General features: G+C 47.6%; 1 protein-coding gene across 5 annotated transcripts in view; it reads right to left on the bottom strand.

Annotated features, from left to right (window-relative positions):
• The window catches only part of LOC119450573 (alpha-tocopherol transfer protein-like), a 107,339-nt gene that overhangs the window by 37,749 nt on the left and 45,495 nt on the right, over nucleotides 1-24,095 (bottom strand). For 4 of the 5 annotated variants that reach the window (XR_007466474.1, XR_007466475.1, XR_007466473.1 and 1 more), the window contains 3 exons: nucleotides 14,531-14,782; nucleotides 10,534-10,727; nucleotides 9,331-9,441 (listed from right to left, as the gene is read on the bottom strand). Coding sequence is in view for 1 of the 5 variants with exons in the window: in XM_037714078.2 (XP_037570006.1) it covers nucleotides 9,331-9,441; nucleotides 10,534-10,727; nucleotides 14,531-14,782 (557 nt within the window). In the remaining 4 variants the exon portion in view is untranslated. The remainder of the gene's footprint in view (nucleotides 1-9,330; nucleotides 9,442-10,533; nucleotides 10,728-14,530; nucleotides 14,783-24,095) is intronic. The other variant, XR_007466476.1, reaches the window with a different exon arrangement.

Here is a 24,095-nt window from a genome sequence, read left to right as displayed (position 1 = left end):
ACTATCACGCTTGCTTGCAACCGTTTACGGGAATCTTCGTCGACACATCGTCTCTACAGGCACATATAGCAGGCAGTTCTCGCGGGGTGATAAAGATAAGAGCTGGACTCACAACCGAGTATATCAAAGCACATCTTCGCTGTGAATAGGCGACCATAGAGAAAGGAATTCAACCAAGAGGGGACACTCCCATAGGGCCCAGCGGCCGAATTGACTGCAGCGTGCCAAGCGGTCGGCGTCAATCACTTCCGGTTTCGGTTTTGGGCGCGCGTATTTTGAACGCCAGCTAGCACGCCGGCTCTAAAGTCCCTTGATGTAGGAAAGTACCGCCACTCTTTGTACTCTGCCGCCGGCGCGCGACCTCCTCGCCTCCTCCTCGCCCCTCGCGAGTCCCCTCCGCGGCCGACGGTCTTGCGCCCATTTTCCTGCATGATGATTGGTCTCCCTGCCGTTGCCCTTGGAAACGAGCGGAGCTTGCGTTTTGCTTTTTCGTTCGCGCCATTTTGCGCCTCAGCTCGGCTGGCTCGGCGTATAGAGAACGTCGCACGCTAACATTGCACGCTGTTTCGTGCATTGTCTGCTGGCGCTATGCCGTGCTTCTGCGCATGTAACTGCAGCAAGAAGCGTGATGATGGCTATGCAGTTTTTACGATACCGCAAGGAAAGCGTGATGGCTTGCGCAAGAAGCAGTGGCGGCACACCATTGGCCGGAAGAACTTTGTTCCGACAAGGAACAGTGTTGTTTGCGAGATAAGGCGCCTTTCTTATTGCTCGTATCAAAGCATCCCCTAATGATGCATTTTTTTCAATTCTTCCGGTCTGCTCATTAGCGTTTTTGCTGCGGCAATTTGTACATTGCATAAAAATGGGGTTCTCCTCAAAATGGTGAATATTCTGCTGGGACTCCATCACCTCGCACGTCGTCAACTCTTATTCAATCGGAAATGGCACATTTGTACACTAGCATTGTTTCTCATTCTTAATATTATATGATACTCTTCTACGTTATCTGTATCTTGTCAAATAACGTTTTTTGCGCGTGCACGAAAATAAAGCATCTTACTGACCATTCTTTGGTTTTTGTGTGATAAATGTTTTTCTGATGTCTAATCAAAATCACAATTTTAACTATCCTACTACATAATTTAACGGAATGTTGGTGTGAACTATCAAAATACCTTTTCGAGAGGCGTTTCTTTTGCCTAAAAATATAGAATGCCTTCTCCCATAGGTATACCGAGTATTTTTTAAGCTTCATTGACACCGACGCCTAAAGAATAATCTGTAAATACCTTTCCTCAGATTCTGTTATTGTGGGTGATGAGTGGCTGCCGGCACCGCTTCATCGCACTGAAATTACGGAACCGTCCTATTCAATGCAGAAACCACAGCGCAAAAGCTACTTTGACATTAAGACAAACACATGGACGGACGATGCTCTCGCCAGTTATTCATTATACTGAATATAATACCTGCGGTGCACATGCGCGCACATACAAGAAAAAACTGCCAAACATAGAGCGATCTGCCACAAGCAATACTAGATCAGATGCAAGAAGTAAAGCAGCGTATCATGTGGCAGAAAAAATAACTGGAGTATAGAACTCGCCTCAAAGCTCCCTTTACATCAGTGTGTGTCATTCATAGGGCTTTAAGATGAAACCAATCTCCTCATAAACGTTGCCTTCAGCATTCTCCATGCTGTGATCACCATTTTTCAAAATATTCTACGCCACTGGGGCGCGCAACTGGCCCAAAATAATGCGCCTCCATCGAATTCTGCGGCCCGACCGCGGGACCCCAGGCGCAATAGCGTGCCGTGCGCAGCGCGCGCAGCTGGCGGGCGAGGAGAATTGAGGAGGAAAGTGCGCTCGCGGAGGAGAGTGTCGCTACTTTCAAGATCAAGGGGCTTTAGCCGCCTCGCCCCCCCCCCCTTTTTTTGTCTTTTTTTTTGCTTTTCGTGCAGAATCGGTGTATTATTTAGTAAAAATGATTGCGAACGATCTCGTAAAGTCCCATTGAATCTGTGCCACGTGCTATTTCACAAAGTAGACGCAAGACCCTTTGTGCAATGAGGAAATATTTATTTTGCTCTATATAAAAGCTCGTTCCGCGCTTTTTGTGCGTTCATCCAACGTTGTGACCCCAGCAGGTAAGGCAGTAGCGCAGTAGCTCCTGTATGAAGCTCCACCGGACGGCACCAGCTGAAAAAAAGTAAATTACAAGCATGTTACATTTACAAGCACGTAACAGCATGTTACAAGCATGTGTCATTTTGGTATTTAGACATAGGAATACTGCGTATAGAGGCGAAACGTGCGAAAGCGGTGAATGGGCGGCAATACAAACAAAAGCAATTCGCTTTTACATACATGGCGTAGAAAATACCCGACTCATCCCAAACAAGACCATAAAATATGAAAACATCTGATTTCTAAGCGTTCCCCCATTTTCGGGCATTATTTCCTGCACTTTGGCAGCAGAAATAGTGTACAAACGGGCGACTTCTCGTTTCCAAAACTTGGCCTCGGGCGACGCGACGGTACGCTACATACATAGAGACGGACGCAACAGGCACTCAAGACAAATGCGTGGGTACAATGCTCTTTATCAGTCCTTTAGCCCTTTCAGACACTGTGTACACAATTGTGTACACCAAGATAGTGCATCAACAGCAAAAGCACCGATGAAAGTAATGATATTTAAAATGTGTCGCATATGTCTTGAAACACTTATGATTGAAATCGTGCTACAATTTCGGATAACATGTTAAAAATGTTTTAGTAAAGTGAGTGAGAATGTACACGGTTGGGTGACCTTGCTTGGTGTCAGTATGTTGATGTATGTAGTGCATTCACTTCTTTCAATGTTTTTCACAATAGTATCATGCACCAGGCTTAATTTTCATGTGGCTGGATAAGTGCTTTTCAAGCTTTTCAGCACATGAAATAGTTGATGTTCTCATATTTGATGTTCATTTTGTAAGTTCTTGCGTGGAGTCCACAGTCTGTAAATTTGACAAAACTCACTAAAGAATTGAAATTTTTTAATCTTTCCTACAGGTGTACACTTTGATGAATCTGAAGATGCAAGAAATGTGGTGAAAGTAAGTTTTCAGTCAATATTATGTGGTGTCTGAAAGGGTTAGAAGACGGAATTTTCGAATTACAAGTTTCTGATATGTTCGTCGGCGTTATCTTTCGCGCGTTCTGCCGGCGTCAGCAGCACACTCCATGTTATCACTCTTGGCAATCGCCCATCGCGTTTTCAACAGGCGTGAGTACCGAAAGAAGGTATATGTTGTTGCGGAGCCACAAAAAACGTCACAGACTTGTCCCTCCAATGGCATCTTCGAGTGGTCGTTTCATGAAGAGCGCTCTGGCTGTGCTACAAAAGTGGTGAAAGACGACTTTAAAGCTGTATTACGACAATAACCGGGTATGGAAGTGATGATCCTGCTTCGTTATCAGGGAGACCCGTTTCTGCACACGGTAACGCTTAGTAACCGTTTTATACGACCTTTGTAGCGCTACCAGAGCGCTCTAACACGACCAGCCGAAGATGCCATAAGATTCATTACACGCCAAACTAACTTTATCACCACGGCCGAGCTGCTTATCGCTAACTGCGTCACAGCGCGCTGTGCGGCCAGCGTGGCTCAAAAGTACCCCAGGAAGTAACGAAATTACTTTTCAGTAATGTCTGACGTCAGAGAAAGCGGCACAAACTTTTCCTAGCAAGATGCACTAGACTACGCACACGGCCGAGTTAGTTCTCGCTAACTGCGACACGGCGCCCTGTGCGGCCAGTGTGGCTCAAAAACCGAAATAAGTTACCATAATCCCCTAGGTAGCGTCGAAAATATGTCTCAGCACTATTCATTAACTGAAATTAACTGCGCCAGGATGGCCGAGCTGTTTTTCGCTAACGGCGTCGTAAGTCTCAGTCCCGTGCCGTAAGCCTAATTGCGTCGTAGACTGTGAAACAAGATTTCTCACCTTGCCGTAGTCCAATAGTGCAGTGGTGTCTTGTCCCTGTGCAGAAGAAACTCAAGAATACGCCGGGAGCCCACGAAACCAGGCTACTTAAGAAAAAGGGGGACAGACGGGTCGCCGCGGGCAAGCGCTCAAACGCGCGCGCGGCCGCACTCGCTGGCTTCGGGAAAGTGTCTGGCGGATGACGCATGTATCTGGCGCGTCATTGACCTGTGGCTAGGTAAGGCAAGGAAAATAAGTCGCAAAGCTTAAGTTCATTTATACGCAAAACGTTTTAGTTTTCGCGGCAAATAGTTTAAAAAATAAATCAATGCCTGTTAACTTAAGTTCACTTTCTTTTCTTTTTTTTTCGATGCTCGCGGCAGCTAACGTTCGGTGTCAAAAGTATAGCGTGACGTATGGTGACGTGTTTCCTGTTGCCAGTTTTTGCCGACTGTCCCCTCTTGTTGAATTTCTTTCTCTATGAGGCGACGATCACCGATGTGCGCATGCTCGGAAAAACACAGCTGCTGCTTCTGACATTTGATACGGAACGCATACCACAACGCTTGGTGTTCGAATACGAAGTTATCCATGTCCATGAATATCGGCCCCGTCCGGTAGCATGCTACAATTGTAACCGTTTGGGCCATGTTGCCAAATACTGTTCGTTCCCGCCGGTCTGCCGGGACTGAGGCAAACCTCCGCCCGAATTCGACCCGAATTGTAAGCAGTTTCCCCATTGCGTCGCTTGTGGGGCGTCCACACACATTGCACTCAACCCCCAATGCCCTCAATGCGATATTTCCAAAACAGCTCCCAGTAGTAGCACTAACTCAGCATATATGACTCCGCCCGCACATTCAGAGCCACTGCCGATTAAACAGGTCTCCTGGGCGCAAGTAGCTGGTTCCTCTGATTTGAGTCAGCTTATCGCCAGCCTACGCCAGGAAATCCAGGAATTACGGAAAGTAAATCAGAGACTCCACTATCTCGTAATGACCCCAAAGAAAGGGCATCGGTCACCAACGCCGAGACGCAGTCGGTCCCGGAATGAACGAAAGAGCCGCTCTCCGACACGCCTTGTCAAACCGGTCACTGACAAAGACTCCGCTTACTCACACGTAATTCGTCGCCTAAGACAAAAATGTCACAGTTTCGCCCTAAGGGCGAAGCAATGAATGCGATAGCAACACAGCAATGTCATACGAAGTAAGGTGAGCGGCTTTGGTAGCAACAACACGCAGAACTGTTGTCGACGCCATCGGCGTTTTGCCCGCGTTAGCTCAAAATGCGTGCGGCGTTGGTGACTGTTGCTGGAGCCTCTCATATAAATAGGCACTTGGTGCCGCAGCTAAACGTCGGCTCCCTTCCCTCCCCCTCCCCCACGGACTCTCGCGCGTCTGAAGAAGGCGCGTTTGCTCTACATATATGGTGATTGTAAAGGAGAAACGAGACGCCTAATTCTGCAGCCCTTAAGCGAGCACGGCGCAGAACGCGCGTTTGTTCTCCGCCGTGCGTTCACTCCCCGTGAAAGACGCGCCCCTCGCGCCCTTTCAGTCGCACATACAGCGTTCGGCGCGCGGCGACGATTTCATCTCCAAATGACGTCATACGGAACCTCACGGCGACGGCGACGGCGACGGCAGAAATCTGCTTTTGAGTGTCCATATAATTGCTATCGCAATAAAACGGGCTCAAGAATCCAATAAACTGGGACAAGCGATTCGATCAGACATGGTCAACACTCTCACACAAGCGCTAGATGCCATGCAGACTCGGTTCCAAAATATGTTCGACGAACTGCAGCGCACTGACATGAATGATGACAGTAAGCGCCGCAAACCACTGACAGCTTCATGAGCTCATCGGCTCATGCGATACAGTGAAACTGTCGCAGTTTTAATCAATCGTGTTCCACAATCCGCAATTATGTTCGAACGCATCGCCCCTTATTTCTTCTCCTCCAGGAAACGCGAGGCGCGTGCTCGCTCCCTGGTTACCGCACCGTTTCAGACACCTACCATCAAACACAAACGACAGATTCCCATGGGCCAGGCAGCATTGCTTGTCCGAAATGACTGCCCAGCCACCCAACTCGACCTTTCTGGTGTCTGTTCTAAAAATCGCGAAATAATAGCTGCTAAAATTTGCCCTCCGCGGCAAAAGCCCTTTGGGACCCATGTTACCTTTGGGACCCATGTTACTGGATCGTTCACGACGATTGAGGGTCTGCTGGATATATTTCAGCAGGCCCGTTTACTCGCGCGAGAAACAGTACCATGCGATGATAACACTTATTGGATGGACAATCATTTGGCCAACCTATAGAAAAGAGCAGATTATTTAGTATCAAGATATCGCTCACGCGGCAAACGACACACTGACTATATGAAAATCAAGCGCCAATTTAAGCTTATCAATGAGTATCAGCTCCAGCTTCAAAGCGAAGCCTGGCAATCCACCTGCGAGCGTCTCGGCCGCGTCCCGGGACTCCAGGGTCTTTGGCGCATTTTTCGTAGCCTTAGCGGGAAAGGAAGGAGTAACTCTCTCTTGACCGAGCTCTTCACGAAAGTAGATCCCGCAACAGTAGAGGAGGAAATCATCACAAATTTCTTTCCCCATGCATCACTCACTCCGCCTGTGCCTCCGAACGCCTGCGCCATACCAGAACCTGACCCAGATCTTGACCGCCCATTTAGCATGGGAGAAATGCAAGCAGCAATTAAAAGCGGCCGCCCTCGGTCAGCCCCATAGCATGACCGAATAACATGGCAAGAACTCCGCAACCTTGGAGAAGAAGCTCAGGACGCTCTACTAGAAGTAATTAACGACCTGTGGGCTTCAGGAAGCGTACCTGAGGGACTTAAGCTCTCTCTCATTGATCCCATACCAAAACATGGCACAAAACAGAACGTCCAATTGACCAATCTCTCTGACTTCGACGCTTTGTAAACTCACTGAACGCATGATTCACACGCGTATATCTCATTACCTCGAGATAACCCGGCCTGGTTACCACCCAGCTCAGGTGGGTTTTCGCCTTAACCTGGGCCCACCCGATTGCCTTTGGCTGCTACGACGCGTTACTAATCGCACGTCACGGAAAGTGTTGCCTGACTACTTGCTGGCCGTTGACATGCAGAAAGCGTTCGACAACGTTCGCCATGATGTCATCCTTGAAGAGCTAGCTGGCCGCTACCCCAGCCAGCGAGCCCAGACATGGATAAGGAATTTCCTTGCAGCTCGACCTATTCGTCTAAGTGTGGCGTCACCCGGATGGAGCCCAAAGACTTATTACCTGGGCAGAGGCGTTCCCCAGGGGTCCATCTTAGGACCGACGCTCTTTAATCTGGCTATGTGCAGAGTGGCTGAAAACCTTGAACGAGACACAACGGCTTGATTTGCCATCTACGCCGATGATATAACTATTAACTACTTGGACAGAAGCAGCAGATTATACTGACAAGGAAATAATGCAGACCGAGCAGCAGGCAGCTCTCCTCAGTTTAGAGGCCACGCTTAAGGAAATGGGACTGCAGCTCGCTCCACAAAAAACAGAACTTATCAGTATAAATGGAAAGCATCGCACCAACTCGAACATGAGTATCTCACTCCACATTGGATCGCACACCATACAGTCCAAAAACGGACAGATCAAAGTTCTTGGCCTGCCTATAGCCAGCTGTAGCAGCCTACAAAGTGGGTACTTAGCCTCCGACAGGCATGGCCAACCATGTTGCACACAATAAATCGACTCTCTAACAAATACGGGGGAGCGCGACAACAGGCATGTTGTACCCTCTCCAAGGCTGTGGCCATCAGCAAGATCTTGTACAGTACACCCATATACACGTTCTCTCCCATGGACGTCCGGAATCTGGAACGCCTTCACAGGGCCACCCTGCGCACTGTCACGGGGCTCCTTAAACACACGAAGATACCTGCACTTGAACGCGCTGCGGGCTTGCCTCCAGTGCAAGATGTCATCCGCGAAGCCCACACCCGACACCTTATCCGCATGGAAAATACACCGCCAGGTCATCGCCTTCTGGCCTGGGATGGCCAGCAACATGACGACACACCTCCTCTTAAAATGTCTTTACCACGTTGGGAAATCCCGATTGCTTTTCGACGCATTCGCCGTCCTATATCTCGGAACAACGTTCCTGCTCGCCAACTTCTTGCAACACGTCAACTTAAGAAAGCGAGCTTGGACACAATCGACACCTATACTGATGCTGCTACCTCAAATGACCGAGCCAACATGGCATGGGTTTGCACGCAGACGACCGCTTACTCAGGGGCCTATAGCTGCCATCTCCCGTGCGGTACCCCAGCGATGCTGAACTCCTGGCTATCTGGGGAGCCACTGCAAGCCTCCCATATACCATCCGGAAACCTGTCCGCGTTTATTTACACAGCCTATTCTGAAATATTTCGCCCAGCCTCGCAAGATGCTACAGCTTCTGCTATTCAAGCTATCCTTCGTAGGCACGAGAAGGCAAATAGTCCGATAGAAATCATCGGGACGCCGGGACATACGGGTGTGCCCGGGGGCAATACTGCGGCACACGCCGCTGCTGCTTCCGCAGGTGGGTCGACCAATGTTTCTCAACCCCCACCCCTCAGGGTGAACCCGTATGACCTCCTAAGCCAAATGGCTCCCTCGGTAATCACCGTGCACTATGTACGGACGTCCCTGCGTACTGCAAGTACACAACGCCTCAAGCAGGTTACCCCGCCTGGCCTCCTCTCGAGCAAGTCTTCACTTTCACGCGCTCAGGAGGTTTCCGTAAATAATGTATTTGCAAACTCGGCCTACACACGGCCGAGTGGCCTACACACTGTGGCGAAATGGCGACATCCTGACATTACGACTGTGACGTGCACGCACTGCGGGCTGTGATGCCGTGCAGACCTTTACCATTTACTGTGGCAATGTTCCGCGTTCCTCGCAGGCAGAATGGCCATACAGCCTTTACAGTTTACTAGCTACCGTGAAGCACTGCTCACGGATCCTAACGCAGTTATTATTTGCAACATATGCTAGCCGGAGCAGCCTGATCAGGGTGGTTTAGGGGGACCGACACACCACAGCACTGGTCACGCACCGCCTCAGTCAGGAGAATGCCTATTTCTTGAGACAGTTAATAATTTGAAGAGTGACGACATTAATGGGGAGGACCTGTGCCTCCCCATTTCTAAATAAAGGACTTTCATTCATTCATTCAAGAAAAGCATTCTAGAAAAGCGCATTCTACAAAAGTCTGTATGTATGGCGCTCTGCAACTCAAGCTGCAAAGCAACTGTCCAGCCTTAAGCTGCTATCTACAAATAAAAAAATGTGTCATACCCTTGTTAAAAGCTTCTGCTTTATAAAAGGTTTCACGACTTCAAACAAGGCCTTGAACGCAGATGGGTAGTTGATTATGTACAAAGCCTTCAATCGTATCGGTGCACAGTCCTGCAAATGGAGAGTAGTGTTAATGTGTGGGATCTGAGGGCGCGGTTGGCGTTCGTATTATAGTGAGTTGTGATGACAGCTGACGAATATATTTGTTTCGTTTTTCGGTAAAGCTACAGCCACACTTTGAAATCATTGCTCATTGGGTTTTGGGTTTATGCAAGATGGAAGACAATATTCGTTATGATATTAACAATAACAACGAAAAATCCACAAATCCATGTTAACGTATTTGGAGGTGGGGTCTGTAGGGAAGCTGATAAGCAGTGCTGAATGTTTTGCACGAGTATTTTGCTGAAGCATTGCCTGGTTTTGAAATTAACACCCCCAGGTCACTTTGATTCGTTTGTACAATCAATCATAAGTGTTGACGCCGGAGAACACAAGGAAATAGTATAAGAACGAACCACGTCCCTTAAACTATGTCGCTTATTTTTTCTTTTCTCACTTGTTCGTTTCTTTTTTCTTGCCCCATTTCAATCGCGCATCTCCTTGAGCCAGCTTTGCTGTCCACATGACGCCAGCATATGCCTCATGCGGGGAGATTCACGAAGATGCTTTTACGCTCCTAAAAGAAACTTGTTAACGTTTTACATCTACCTGAATGCCGATATAACGTGTTTTGAACGTAGCTCATAAGTTGGTGTTAGGTGCAGAAGGTCATTCAAAAGATACAGATCGCCTCAAGAAAATTTCGCTAACAGCTTCACAGTTGCGCCTACAGATCTGCTCCATAATATTTGTTTTTTCTTTGTTTCCACGCAACGATGTGCAGGAATTCCCACTGCATTATGGACCTCACCTAAGCAGCCTATAAACTAATTAGTTAGTGAATATTTGCCTATATAACAAAATAAGTGAGAAAGGGCAGATGCTCATAAATATTATGAATAGATTATGTACCACCAACTGCGTTACCGCTCAGTTCAACCAATGAGAAAAGTAAAAAGAAAAAGTAGGTTCCGTCAATGACTCATTACTACAGCGAAGTTGTGGGTATGGTCACCGGAGTCTTGACCCGTCCCCATTGTGAGTACGTCTCATGTTTTAAAGGATCATCGTCAAGATCAAATGACGAGCTCGTTTTCTCACCTGCATGATGTGGGCCAGCTTAATGAGTAACGATGGAGTTAGTTGCCTGAAATGATGGAAACCAAGTCCCTCTAAGTCCACAATGGCCGCCACTCCGTGTATTTGTGAGCTGTCTTCATAAAAACAGCTGCTGGCCAAAATCAGCGTGCCTCTAATTAAATCTGTGAGTGAGCACATTGTAGGATTCCAGGCACCTAGAAGAGCATTGTAGGGCATTGAGCTCTTTATATCCTCCAAACGTTACAAGCAATCGCAAACACCTTTAAATAAACGCAGAAAGGGAAATTATATTGGTTCAGGACCCAACCGGTTCGTTAGTCTTTCAAAATACATTATTCATATTCTCGGAAAAATATTTTGTTCACTAGAGGATGCAACATAAACCCGAGAACGACTTTTCATGCATTAGCATTAGGAGTGTTAAAACATGGCGTTCTTTGGCCATCTGTAGCCCTTGCGCCAACAAACAATATCCATTAATCAGCAGTGGTAAAGTGCTAAAAACGTGCATGTGGGCGCATTATGTGGAAGCCGGCCACATGATAGAGGTAGATAAGGGCTCGGAGAACGTAGAAGAGCGTATATATATATATATATATATATATATATATATATATATATATATTGTACCCGCTACTACAGGTGACAATATATTGATATATTTATGTTTGTATAGTGCAACTGAACCTGGCAACGTTCAACACGCACACCCTATCGAGTGAGGCTAGCTTACGCCTTAGTGAGGTTCGAAGAACTGGTGAGGCTTATGCAGTGCTGAATAACGGCCACGTCCTCTGTTACAGAGGCCTACCAGATAAGAGAGAATTCGGAATAGGGTTTCTAGTCCATAAGGACAGAGTGGGCAGAATTGATGAATTCTACAGCATTAATGAGAGGGTAGCAGTCGCCGTAATAAAGCTGAATAGGAGGTATAGAATGAAGGTAGTACAAGCCTACGCCCCAATCTCCAGTCACAATGATGAAGAAATCGAACAGTTTTATGAAGATGTTGAATTATCAATGAGAAAGGTATTATCAAGGTGAATTATCAAGAATCAGGCTGGTGAGCAAGCAATTGGCAACTACGGCATCCATTCTAGGAACAGTACAGGAGAGTTGTTGGTAGAATTCGCGGAAAGGAATAGGCTTCGAATAATGAATACCTTCATCAGGAAGCACAGCAACAGGAAGTGAATCTGGAAAAGCTCCAATGGAAAAACAAGGAATGAAATTGATTTCATACTCTCTGCCGATCCCAGTACAGTGCAAGGTGAAGAAGTGTTAGGTAGGGTAAAGTGCAGTGACCATAGGTTACTGAGGTCTAGGATTTGTCTTAATATGAAGAGATAAATATTAGAATTAGTCAAGAAGAAACAGGCCAACCTAGACGCAGTAAGGGTAAAAGCGGACCAAATTAGGTTGGTGCTCGTGAACAAATATGCAGCTTCAAAACAGAAAGATGAAAAAACATAGATGTAGTGAATGAAACCGTAACTAGGTTTATCTCAGAAGCAGCAATTGAAGTAGGAGGTAAGGCACCAAGGCAGCCAGTAGGTAAGCTCTCCCAAGTAACAAAGGGCCTAATGCAGAAACGAAAAAGCATGAAAGTGTCAAGCTCAAGAGATCAGATAGAATTCGCTGAGCTGACAAACCTGATCAACAAAAAAAGTAAAGGATATTCGAAATTATAACGTGGGAAAGATTGAGGAAACCGTAAAATATGGACGCTGCATAAAATCAGCGAGAAGAAAACTTGGCATAGGACAAGGCAAGATGTATGCACTCAAAGATAAGCAGGGTAATGTCATCAGAAATTTGGATGACATAGTACAACCAGCGGAAGAATTCTATACTGACCTGTACAGTTCCTAGAGCAGCCAAGCTACTATCATTCGAAGTAGTGATGACCCGGATACAGAGGCTCATTCTATAACTAGCAATTAAGTTAGAAGAGCCTTGCAAGACAACACCCAATGAAAAGCTGCTTCAGAATATGGAATTAGAGTCGATTTCATAGAAGACGGAGGGGAAATCATGCTTGAAAAGCTTGCGGCCCTTTGTACACAATGCCTCACGACTTCAAGTGTACCAGTGAACTGGAAGAATGCCAGCAATATACTAATCCTTAAAAAGGGAGACATTAGAAAACTAAAGGAAACTAAACACAGTCAAATGCCACTACCCGCCCTACGCCATCCAAAAAGAAATCATGACATTGCAAGAATGTTTGAATAAAAGTTGCGAACGACGAGCGTGCAGTCTGACAAGGCCGATTAAAGATATTCTGCAATGCAGATCTCATTTGTACGAGGAACAATACTGGCCCATGGTTGTCCTACAGCTTTTCTGAAACTAATAATCTAAACTGTATGCTTAATCTAATTGATGATAAGAAGCCCTGTCAGTGTTTTACACAAAAACACCGAATCTTATTTTAAGCTCTTGAACTACATTTTGTATTTCTTCTGTCATCGAATGTATGTGTCAGGAACAACGTGAAGATGCGCACCTCGACAATCTGCGTCGAGGGTTACACTGCAGTCGAGCTGCCTAGCAGTCAGTGACTGGGTGCTGACGAGTCTGTGTCCTTTTGTGTGGGAACTTTTGTTTGATTAGATGCATAGATTGTGTGCACCTTTCAGGTGACCAGGAGCGTGGAAGGGACCACCGAGGGAACCTAGAGCACTGTGTCTTCAATCTCGCAAGCCATGCAACTCCCCGTTACACTGTCCGCGTTCGGTGCACATTTGCTCACTTCTCAGGTTTATTACCCTTATTCAGGTTGAATTTATTCACAAAATTTTAAAAAGTCGTCCGCCCTTCCACTCCGTGAAGATGGTTAACCAGCGAAGCTGAAACGTGCGCCTCGGTGTTTATCACTGAGTTAATCTCGAGGGTTCATTAAAGTATTTCTCAATTATGAGGTCACACGTTCGGCTGCGACGGAGAGAACGACGTCGTCCGCCGTTCTCGCTTGGGTTCGATGTCTCGAGTTTGCTCGGCGGCGTGGTGAGCAGCATTTGCCTGCCATTGGCGCTTGCGATTCTTCGAAATTAAACTGCTTCAAAATTAAATCTGTCCCTTTCGAAAAACAATCAATGGCTCATACCCCTTTAAGCAATGGTTCATATCCCTGAAAAACGCGGCCTCCCCATTACGACGACAGAAGAGAAGTGAAACTCTACGCTGGAATGATGAGCGGCAACGCAGCCAGCTGTGGAAGAAGACGACGATGACGAACGCGGGAGCAGTGGCACGAGTGCATGCCAAGCACGAGCACGAACGCAACCCGAGGGGCGCCAACCAGCCAGCGGAGGAAGAAGACGACGACGCTCGGGCTAATGCTGATGATGATAGTTTTTTGTACACATGTGATTTCGCCTAGCCATATACGATTTCGCCTAGACACACAAAGCCTCGCTTTAAAATATGCAGTGGCGTCGGTGGAGAAGAATTAAAAGCGATAGCAAGGTATAGCGTTGTGCTGAAGGCGTCTGAGATAGTTGGCGTGATTAAGGGCACCGTCAGCGGCATTTCAAGGGCCGCACCGGGATTGTGCATGGGATGAGATCGAAGGAAAACGGAAGGAAAAGATGGCATTACGTAACGGGTCCCAATACAGATCCGTCTCATACACTGATTGGCGGGAGTACCTTATCAATTTTATTGCATGAATGCAATCAAGTACATGCGAGAGACAGAGAAAGAATGCGTAGAAAGGCAGGGAGGTTAACCAGAGGTTGTTACGGTTGGCTACCCTGCACGCGTGCAATGAATTGTCAATGGGTTTTTGCATGTATGCAATGGAGCGCATCTATATATTTCACTCAAAAGACCAATGCTGCGAAGTATTACCGGAGTCAATGGAAAACGCATGTGATACACGCGTCTGAAGGGATAACATGATATGCATTAAAAACTTAGCCGACAGTAACATTATTGTATTTTTAGGTTCCAGTTCTCTAAAAGGATATTGAGCGCAGCTGCGTGAACTCACCTATCCTAAGAAGGGCAACGCCCCTTCCATGTGCGTCGCCGTCCGCAGAGGTCATCACCAGATGGTTCTCGTGGGAAATTTTCCTGAGTGGTGCGTTTGCTGGCGTAAGGTCTCTGAAAAAGTCCGGTACGTCTTGACGGACGCGGACGTAGTTCTGAAACACCTTGAAGGCATCTTCAACTCTGTACTTCTTGGCTCGAAGAAACATCAGCAGGAATTTTTCATCGTTAGGAACGTCCAGTGATGGCGCCTCTGAAAGGACAAAACATGACGGTAAAAAGCAGATACGAAGTGCTACCCAAAAGTTCCAGGAATTTGAAAAGCGCGGGCGAACTGAGTGTGGCAAATATTTCCACCGCTAGCTATAGCTAGCAGTATGACTTGCGAATCAGTGTGCGGAACGACATTCATCTAAGAAGAATAATTGTTTTGCTAAGTGTTGTTTTGCAATGCAATGTTTCACTGATATGGCGCATTTCTTAGCAATCATTATGGCCGACTTCAAGGGGCAAATTATTTGCATCAAGTTTTATTTTAAACTTGGCAAAACTGCGGTAGAAACTCATTGTATGCTAGAGGACGCTTTTGCAGTCGACGCCATCAGCCAAATTAGGATGTTTTTATGGCATAAACGCTTCAAAGAGAGTCGAATGTGTGTTGACGACGATGAACGTTCTGGACGCCCGTCAATAAACACAATCCCGTAAACGATAGCAGAAGTTCGTAAGCCTGTCCTTGGAAATCGAAGACTAACTATAAAGGATGTCTGCGACATTGTAGAATAATCTTACGGCACAGTTCAGCAAATTTTGTCGGATGTTTTGTACATGAGGCGCATTTCTGCAAAATTCGTGCCAAGACTGCTCAGTGATGAATATCCTGTTTCTGTGTGTACGGAACTGAAGCAGCAAGTCAGAGACCGTCTCACATTCCTCTCCAGTGTAATAACCGGGGATGAGACATGGGTTTATAGCTACGATCCTGAAACAAAACAGCAGTCGTCGCAATCGAAGTCGCGAAATTTCCCGTGGCCGAGAAAAGGCGCGTCCAGTTCGTCGCAATGTGAGGTCCATCATCATAGTTTTTTTTTTACCTACATAAAATTGTTCACAAGGAATTCATACCTCCTGGACAAACCGTGAATAGCAAGCTTTACTGTGTCGTTTTCAGGCGCTTAAGAGAGAGCATTTGTCGCAAACGTCCGGAGAAGTGGAACAACAACAACTGGCTTCTTCATCACGACAACGCGCCCGCTCACACATCACTGGTTGTTCAACAGTTCCAGATTTGAAAACAAATCACAGTACTTCCGCACCCACCCTCTCCGCCTGACCTTGCCCCTTGAGACTTTTTCTTATTCCCACAGTTGAAGTTGAGGCTGAAAGGAAGTTGGTTTCACACTGTTGAAGAGATCCAGTCGGAATCGCAGGCGGGCCTCAACACACTGTCGCCTGGAGCGTTACACGAATGCATGAAATCGGGGCAGAAACGTTGGGATCGGTGTATACATGCTCGACGGGACTACTTTGAATGAGACAGTGCTGATTAGGCGTTATGGCGAACACTTTCTTTTTTACAACTGAATTCCTGGAACTTCTGGGTAGCACCTCGTATTTTGTGCTGTGATCAGATTTGTGGGACCTAGGCCTCTCTACCTAGATGACGGCCTCGAGCCCTTGGGCTCTGGCGGCAATCTGGCGGCGCAAGTTGTAATCAGGTAGCGCAAGACAGCTGTAATTCGAGATCGCTGTTATATACGTATTGACAAGTGTAGTTGTTCTTTCTTGGGTGACCTCGTTTCGTCGTCTAACAAATGTTATCGCTCATCGCAAGACGCGCCAGTACGTATCGGAAGCTTCTCGAATGTTATCGATGGTTCTATCCGCTGTCTGTTGTGACCAAACCTTGTGTAATCTAATTGCATGTATGCGCGACTCGAATTGTGTAGTACGTTCTAGAAGACACGCTGGCACCTGCGATTACTCTGGAAACTTCGTTGACTCATGTAAAAAAGCCCACGTGCTTGACCAGCAGATCAGATTTCCGACGATCGCCGACTGTGTTCGCCGCTATCATTGGACTTTGAGTGCAGCTTATTTTCGCGGGCACAAGTTCGCCCAATAAAACAAGCTAGTTTCGTCATTCAGGGTTTTGCTGCTGTTTTCATCGTCACTACTATGTGACATCATATATATATATATATATATATATATATATAATGCAACTGACGGTGGTCTGCTCTGCTCCCAACCACCATCAGTGGCACTTCGCTCCTCGAAGAGGCAGGACGTGGGTCGAGTGAGATCCTGAACAACACTTTGCAATGGGATGAAGGCGGTTTTAAATCATGGATTCGGTACATAAAAAGAGGTGTGACGCAATGGCTTGAATTTACCGTTAAATCGGCACTGATATCTTAGGCTTATTATACACCTAATTCGCATCTTACTCAAGTCGCAAACCTTTGTCCATAAAGTTTCGAAACTGATTTATTTTCTTCTCCAGAAATGATTCCCCAAAACAAATGTTGGTGCCAAGAACGCTGTCGCTTGCTGACGCCGAAGGCGTTCGCGACATTTCGCGTGAATAGCGCTGGACGTATCGGCGCCTACGAGCGACAGCGTTCTTGGTATGCTACAAACGCAGGCAGGCTAACCACAGTTAGCACAGTGCCAAGAACGCTGCTGCTTGCCGACGCCGAACGCGTTGGAGGCTAGCCGCTCGATATCAATCGGCCAGCGTCGCTGTGTGTTGAACTTTGCTCGGCAACAGCTGCAGGGAGTACAAAACTTCCAACAACAGATGTTTAATGAATTTCAAAATCTTAAAACTTACGTGGACGAATCCATCAACAATCTACGGCAAATGAAAAGGAAAAGAGCCGGGGATAACCCCGGGACTCCACAACTGCGAAAAACGAAAAATATAGTAGTCTCTGACTTCTCCGATAATGAATTATCGACCCCACGTGGCCAATAGATCACGGGTTTTGGAGGAAAACATCGAAATTTGGCACTGGAACTGCCGCACCTACCAAAAGAGGGCAGCAGCCCTACAACAATTCATTAATGCATCGTTAACGCGGCCAGATATAATCTGCCTCCAAGAGGTAGGAAATAAGCCGGTAAAGCTACGGGATTACTATAGATATCAGGACCCCAAGCATTTGAAAGTAGCGACGTTGGTGAGAAAGAACATCGCAACTAGTATTCATGAGCCCCTTCAAGGCTCAACTCATCACCAAATTATTGAAATTCACACGAAAAAGAGGGGAAGACCTAAATTTGTCATTGTTAATATATACTGCCCCCCCCCCCCAAAGAAAAAGGCACAGATTTTGAGCACATCATTGAATTAACAATTGGTAAAATGAATCACAAAGATAAATTAATTGCTGCCGGTGACTTCAATGCACCCCACTCGCACTGGGGATACGTAAGGGATTCGGCAAAGGGCACCAGGCTGGTGCAGGTCGCGGACAAGTTCGACCTAAAACTGGAAACGCTGCCGCTAGCGCCTACTAGACTGGGGAACAGTGTGAGTTTAGACACTTACCCCGATCTGACGTTTACCAAAAACATAGAGGCAGCGTCTTGGAAGAAGCTAGATGAAACACTAGGCAGTGACCATTATATTGTCAGTCTATCAACCTCGTCACCAAAAATCCGTAGACAGCTTGGAACAGCCAACATAAAAACTTCTTTTCGTTGTCGTCTGTCATTGCTTGAGACCACCCGAACTGCCGTTACATCGCCTTACCATTTGCTATAGTTTTTCTTTCCGTCTTAGTTTCTGTAATATGTTTATTTTCTGTTCCTGTGCCTTGTAAAGTTCCATGTGGGCCACCTGCCAAATGCCCTGCATTTGGCCTGAATAAAATAAATTAAATAAAATGATACATGACTTGTTTCTCCTGCTAACGTCACTCCGTGAACCGCAAGAGCTATCTATGCACGCTACAGGCGTCAGGGCGTGCGCGGAGCAGCTGACAAGCAGGTGCCGCGAGAGAGTCCCCGCGTCTTTGCTCCTCACTTCCTGGGTCCTGGGTCATTGTGTGACCATTGTCAAAGCAATGACAATGGTCACACAACGAGAACGCCTTAATATGTCACAGGCGGGTAGGAGGGTCCTAGAAGAGCTGGGATACCCGATCAACCCACAATACTGCAGCAGCGAACTAGTGGACATATCGAGGGAGATGCGAGAAAAACTAAAGATCTCCCCCATCCTAAAAAATGAACCCAAAATATCATTCAGGCAGGCGTAATGCCCGAGCCAAACAATTAGAAAAACGATTCGGCAATAACCCCGACACAATATACACAGACGCAGCACGGAACATTAAGGGACACGTTATCGTGGCTGCTTCGGGACCCTCCGGTATTCCAAGAACCATAACAACAGCTTCAGTCCGCACAGCCTGCACCAGCACAGCGGAGGAAGTTGCCGTGGCCCTGGCAGTAAAGACACGAGAGGGAGAAGACAGGCCCACCTACGTCCTTACGGACTCCCAGGCGGCCTGCCGACTCTTCCTCCACGGAAGAATCCCTAGGATCACCCTTAACATCTTGGGCGATCGACTAAGACAAGAACATCACATTGTATGGTGTCCGGGGCATGTTGGTGTCACTGGTAACACAGGGGCAGACGCTATTGCTCGCGAGACTTCAATCCGAGCAAGGAATGACACCCCAATCGGAAGTAACAATCAAACACTAGCATGCGATGTCTTAGAACATCAACGTCGTTCTAAGACGCAATTAACGTCGTTCAAACCCGCAATTAACAGTGGAGGAGGTTCGGCTATACAGAAAAATCCAGACAAACACCCACCCACATCTGGGGCGATGGCATGCCATCTGGCCAACCAGATATGCCAGTCAATGCCCCTGGTGTGGGGGGAGGCCATCCTTGCCCCATGTGACGTGGGAGTGCCAATCACGACCCCAAAATTCAAATTCACCCCGTTTAGCACAAAATTCCTTTAGGGAGCCTTCGGCAGCCATCCTCGCCCGGACTGACCTGGAGTCTCAATTGAGCCTCCTCGACCAGGCACGGCGCGTGGCGGTGGCCACTGCAGTCCTGGACTAAGGACCCACCCTCCGGCCCCCTTAACCCTATTTTTCCTAAATAAAGTTATTTCTCTCTCTCTCTCTCTCTCTCTCTTGCTCGGCCTAGTGGAAGCTTTCGCCTTGTTTTTTTTTTTGTTCTCCTGGCTCAGCGCGGCGCGGAGAGAAGAGAGGTGGAGGTCGGGAAGGCAGGGGGCTTGCGAGGAGGAGACCGCATGCATGCGCACGCGGTCTTCTCCTCTTTCTTTGGGTTGCCATGGCTGCGGGGCGGCAGTTTCTTGGCACGCACCACAAATTACGTCTGGTTTAAACAGCTTCGCTGTTAAAAGACACTAAAGGCAAATACTAAGTCGACGTGGACTGTTTAATACCATTCCAATACCATTCCAAAAACCTTGCAAACCTTGTTTCGTGCAAAAAAAATACTTAGTTTACGAGAAGTTTGCATCTGAACGCCCCGAATACCTTTATGGCAATTCAAATCTCCCGCCATGCCAACCGGGGAGTAGTGATGTTGCATACGCCATCGCCGCCCTTTGCTGCCGTAGGTGAGTAAAACGGCGCCCGACAGACAGCGGTTACGATGCGCCGCTGCATAAAATCCCTATATAAGAAAAGTACCGCCATCCTTTGATAAACGCCGCTTCTCTCTCTCCTGTATCTCCGATTGGACGATGATAGCGCGCGCTCTTCACTTCTTTATATTTTCTTTTTTTCCGCCTCAGAGCCATGTGGAAAGTCCTCTGCGCAGCCGCAGTCGCCGGCGGGGGCGGCGGCGCGCGCCGGCCTGAAAGCTTCAACGTGGACTTTCTAGGTGCGCCACCGTCGACTTGGCTTTCGCAAGCAAAAAGTAAAGAAAAAAGCAAGCGCTTTAGGAGAGGAGGCGGCAGAGGAAAGAGTAGATGGCGGTACTTTTCCTATATAGGGGTTTTACCGCTGCAGGCATTACAGCTGCAGCTGCATTCAGTAAAGTGGCGTGGATCGTTCGGGCATCCCGCGACAACACATGAACGTGGAGTTCTCTGCTACTTACAGTTTGTGCGAGTTTCGCGAGCCATAAATACCAGCGCAGTACTACGCTATAACGGTACTGAAACGAGAAAGCGTAGACGGCGCAGAGTCGAGCGAAAACGAAACCTTTCGAACGGACACGTCGTTGTCAATGAGTTCTTATTTCCAAAATGAAATAGAACTAGACAAGTAGCATTTGCTTTCGTCTTATTATTAAATACAATAATTTTTTCATAACCAGTGGTTGAATACTAGTGACAAAATTTAAATGAGGAGTGCCTTCATCATCGCGCAAGTACTTGAATGTCCCGGGGGAGTCTCTAATCGTGTCCTGCATTTACATCAATTTCTCGATTACTAAGGCTCTGTTGACGATAATATTGACGCCTTGGAGATACTCGAGTACTAATCCATCACTTTAGCTTGACTTTGCATTTGCCTTTAGTGTATCTTTAACGCGCGTCGGCACTATCATTGGCCTGTCGAACGCGCGCAGCTTGCGCGAGCTTGCGTTTCCTCTCTCCAGCGTCGACAGCTCTGTTTCGACGCGTGGCCATGTTGCCGTTATGAATCCCTCAGGTGCAATTTATAGTTTGGCGTTTTGAGGCTGCCGGGCAGGATCCGGAAAAGTCCGATACGCCACGCCGGTGACGCCAGAATTGCCGAAAATTTTCCCCAGTATAGTTTGGCGCGCTGAATGCAGCACGCAGCTGCGCGGCTATCAGCTGTTGCCGCAACGCTTGCGCACAAGCGCGTGACGAGCGAGCGGTTTCTTTTTTTCTTTTTTTTTTGCGGAGCACTTTAGGTACTTTAGGGCCCGGGCTGTCGGCGTCTAATATGTCATGTCGTCAGGCTCAGAAAACACAAGCGCACAACAGGGCCAACACATGCCAATACCAGCGCAAAACCGGCTCAAATTAGACTAACTAGATTCAGAATAATATAAAATACAGGAATAGTCATCTATTAATCGAATGAATTGACAAAAAAAACACTGCATATCCACGGGATGAATGATGAGGAGTGGGCGAAGCTCCGGAGGGAATCATCGGTAAACCGTGAATCTTCCGTGTAATTCGCCCAGTCTCGCCGCACTAAATGGAACGATTGACTTCCATCAATGACACGCGCCATATGTGACGTCATTCCTATTTTATAACAGCGCCGTTCATTATAATTGCACCATCTCCCGCTTAAGGGGACGCTAGCACAAACGCGTTAGAAACGTGCAGTACTCTCTAGTAGGGGGGAGAGGCCACAGCGTCTTACGCAGCCGTTTACACATGCCGGAACGTGCACCGCGTTTGCCGACGCCATCAGCGTTTATGAATACGGGGGTAAGGCGGACAGGCCACAGCGTCTTACACCAGCTTCTTACACGGGCCGTAACGCGCTAGCACAAACGCGTTAGAAACGCGCAGTCTTTCGTTAATGTTGGGTATTTATTGCCATCTAGGTGCGTCTGTCCATGTGCGCTTCGTGGCGTAGTGATGTATGTTTTGATTACGCACAATGCAATGCGTAGTGGTTAGCGCCACGCGTTCAGAAGCGAGGGGTCCCTGGTTCGATTCCGCTACGGCCACAACTCCCGGAATTTTTTTTTTCTCATAAAAGTAGACGTGGCTACTTACTACGACGACTACGACGACTACTACTACAGAGGAGGGACAGACCCACACCCTAAGGAGCTTCGCCCCTAAAAAAGTTGTCGCAGTTTCACCTGAAAGGCGAAGCATCAATTGCGATAGCAAACTTGTAGAGAGCTATACGGAGTAATGATATTAGCTTTATCAGCTGTATAAACTTGGACATGCAGCAGCATCGGCAACACGCAGAACTGTTGTCGACGCCATGGGCGTTTTGCCCGCGTTCGCTCAAAATGCGTGCGGCGTTGGTGACTGTTGCCGGAGCCTCTGATATAAATAGGTACTGCGTGCCGCAGCTAAACGTCGCCTCCCTTCCCTCCCCCTCCCCCACGGCCTCTCGCTCGTCGGAAGAAGGCGCGTTTGCTCTACATACATGGTGATTGTGAAGGAGAACAGAGACGCCTACTTCTGCAGCCCTTAAGCGAGCACGGCGCAGAACGCGCGTTTGTTCTCCGCCGTGCGTTCACTCCCCGTGAAAGACGCGCCCCTCGCGCCCTTTCACTCGCACATACAGCGTTCGGCGCGCAGCGACGCTTGGCGCTGAGCCGTGCTCCCTCAAGGGCTGCAGAAGATAGCGCCAACCTTTCCCTTTCCCTCAAGAACCACTTACCACCAGCGACGATTTCTTCTCCAAATGACGTCATACGGAACCTCACGGCGACGGCGACGGCGACGCCGACGGCAGAAATCTGCTTTTGAGTGTCCATATAATTGCTATCGCAATAAAATTGGTAATATCGCTTCTAACACGCCCGGCTTATACCGGCGCAGCGCAAGAGAGGGCACCACAACCCCACAAGTGAAAGAATTCAGCTCGCCGCGCCGCCACTCCAGCGTCCAATCAGCGCGCGATATCTGGCAGGAGAGGACGCTCATGCCTTTAAAAGCCGTTCCCGCGGTCCGCGACGCTTTTTCCCGCCATGGACGCCGAGCAGCAAGCATGCTGCTTAGAGCGACCGAGCGACTAGAGCACTGCACGGGCCTGATTTTCCGGCCCGAGCCCTGCCCGGGCCCGTAAGACAAAGCCCGAGCCCGGTCCGGGCCCGGGCGTATAGATGACCGAGACCAGCCCGGGCCCAGGCATTCATTACTAAGCTTAGCTAGGGCCCGTGTGTGCATGACCAGGCCCGGCCTGTAAGAAAAAAAAAATTGCTTTCTTTTTTACTTTCAGATTGTACCGCATCTGTGAGCCTCATCTTCTCGAGGTTTAATGAGCTGCAGTATATAGGCAATAAAAGCCCGAAGTCTTTCATTCTCCCACGGGAACATCAGTAATCCGGCCGATTGCCTGTGCTGCTATTTTTTCGCTGGTGCGCATCCACTTACCTTCACTTGTACGATATGGTTCTATGATGTCATTTAGCATGCAAATATACAGGGTGTTTCATTTTAGCTGAATGAAATTTTTAAAATTGCCTGTGGCAGATAGCAACATTATAATCCTTGATCTGAGCTACTCTATGAGGCGGCCATTACTTGCACGAGAAATCAAAACGCCTAATTGAAGAATTAACATAATTACGTTAATTAACTTTTGAATTAATTTTTTCGGCACGTCTTTCAATCTACGAATTATAGCCGCTGACTTCGCAAGGCGTATCCACTTGGAACGATTACTCAGGACTAAACTAGTTTCGAGATAATAATTTTCAAAGTGTCTGACAAAATCAATCAAATCAATTTATTCTCCAGTTTACATGCTGGATGGTCATTTTGGACTAAAAGCTGCATACGTAGCTTGACGTGACCCAAAGACCAGGCAAGGCAATAATACAGCAAACAGTGTGCGCACATGTACAATAATTTACATATATTTATTCCTCGTGGACGAATAGCTAT

The sequence above is a fragment of the Dermacentor silvarum genome, chromosome 4 (genome assembly GCF_013339745.2).
Source record: "Dermacentor silvarum isolate Dsil-2018 chromosome 4, BIME_Dsil_1.4, whole genome shotgun sequence".
NCBI classification, from domain to species: domain Eukaryota; kingdom Metazoa; phylum Arthropoda; class Arachnida; order Ixodida; family Ixodidae; genus Dermacentor; species Dermacentor silvarum.
The sequence above is the reverse complement of the archived record's forward strand: the minus strand, read 5'-3'. Positions and strand labels throughout refer to the sequence as shown.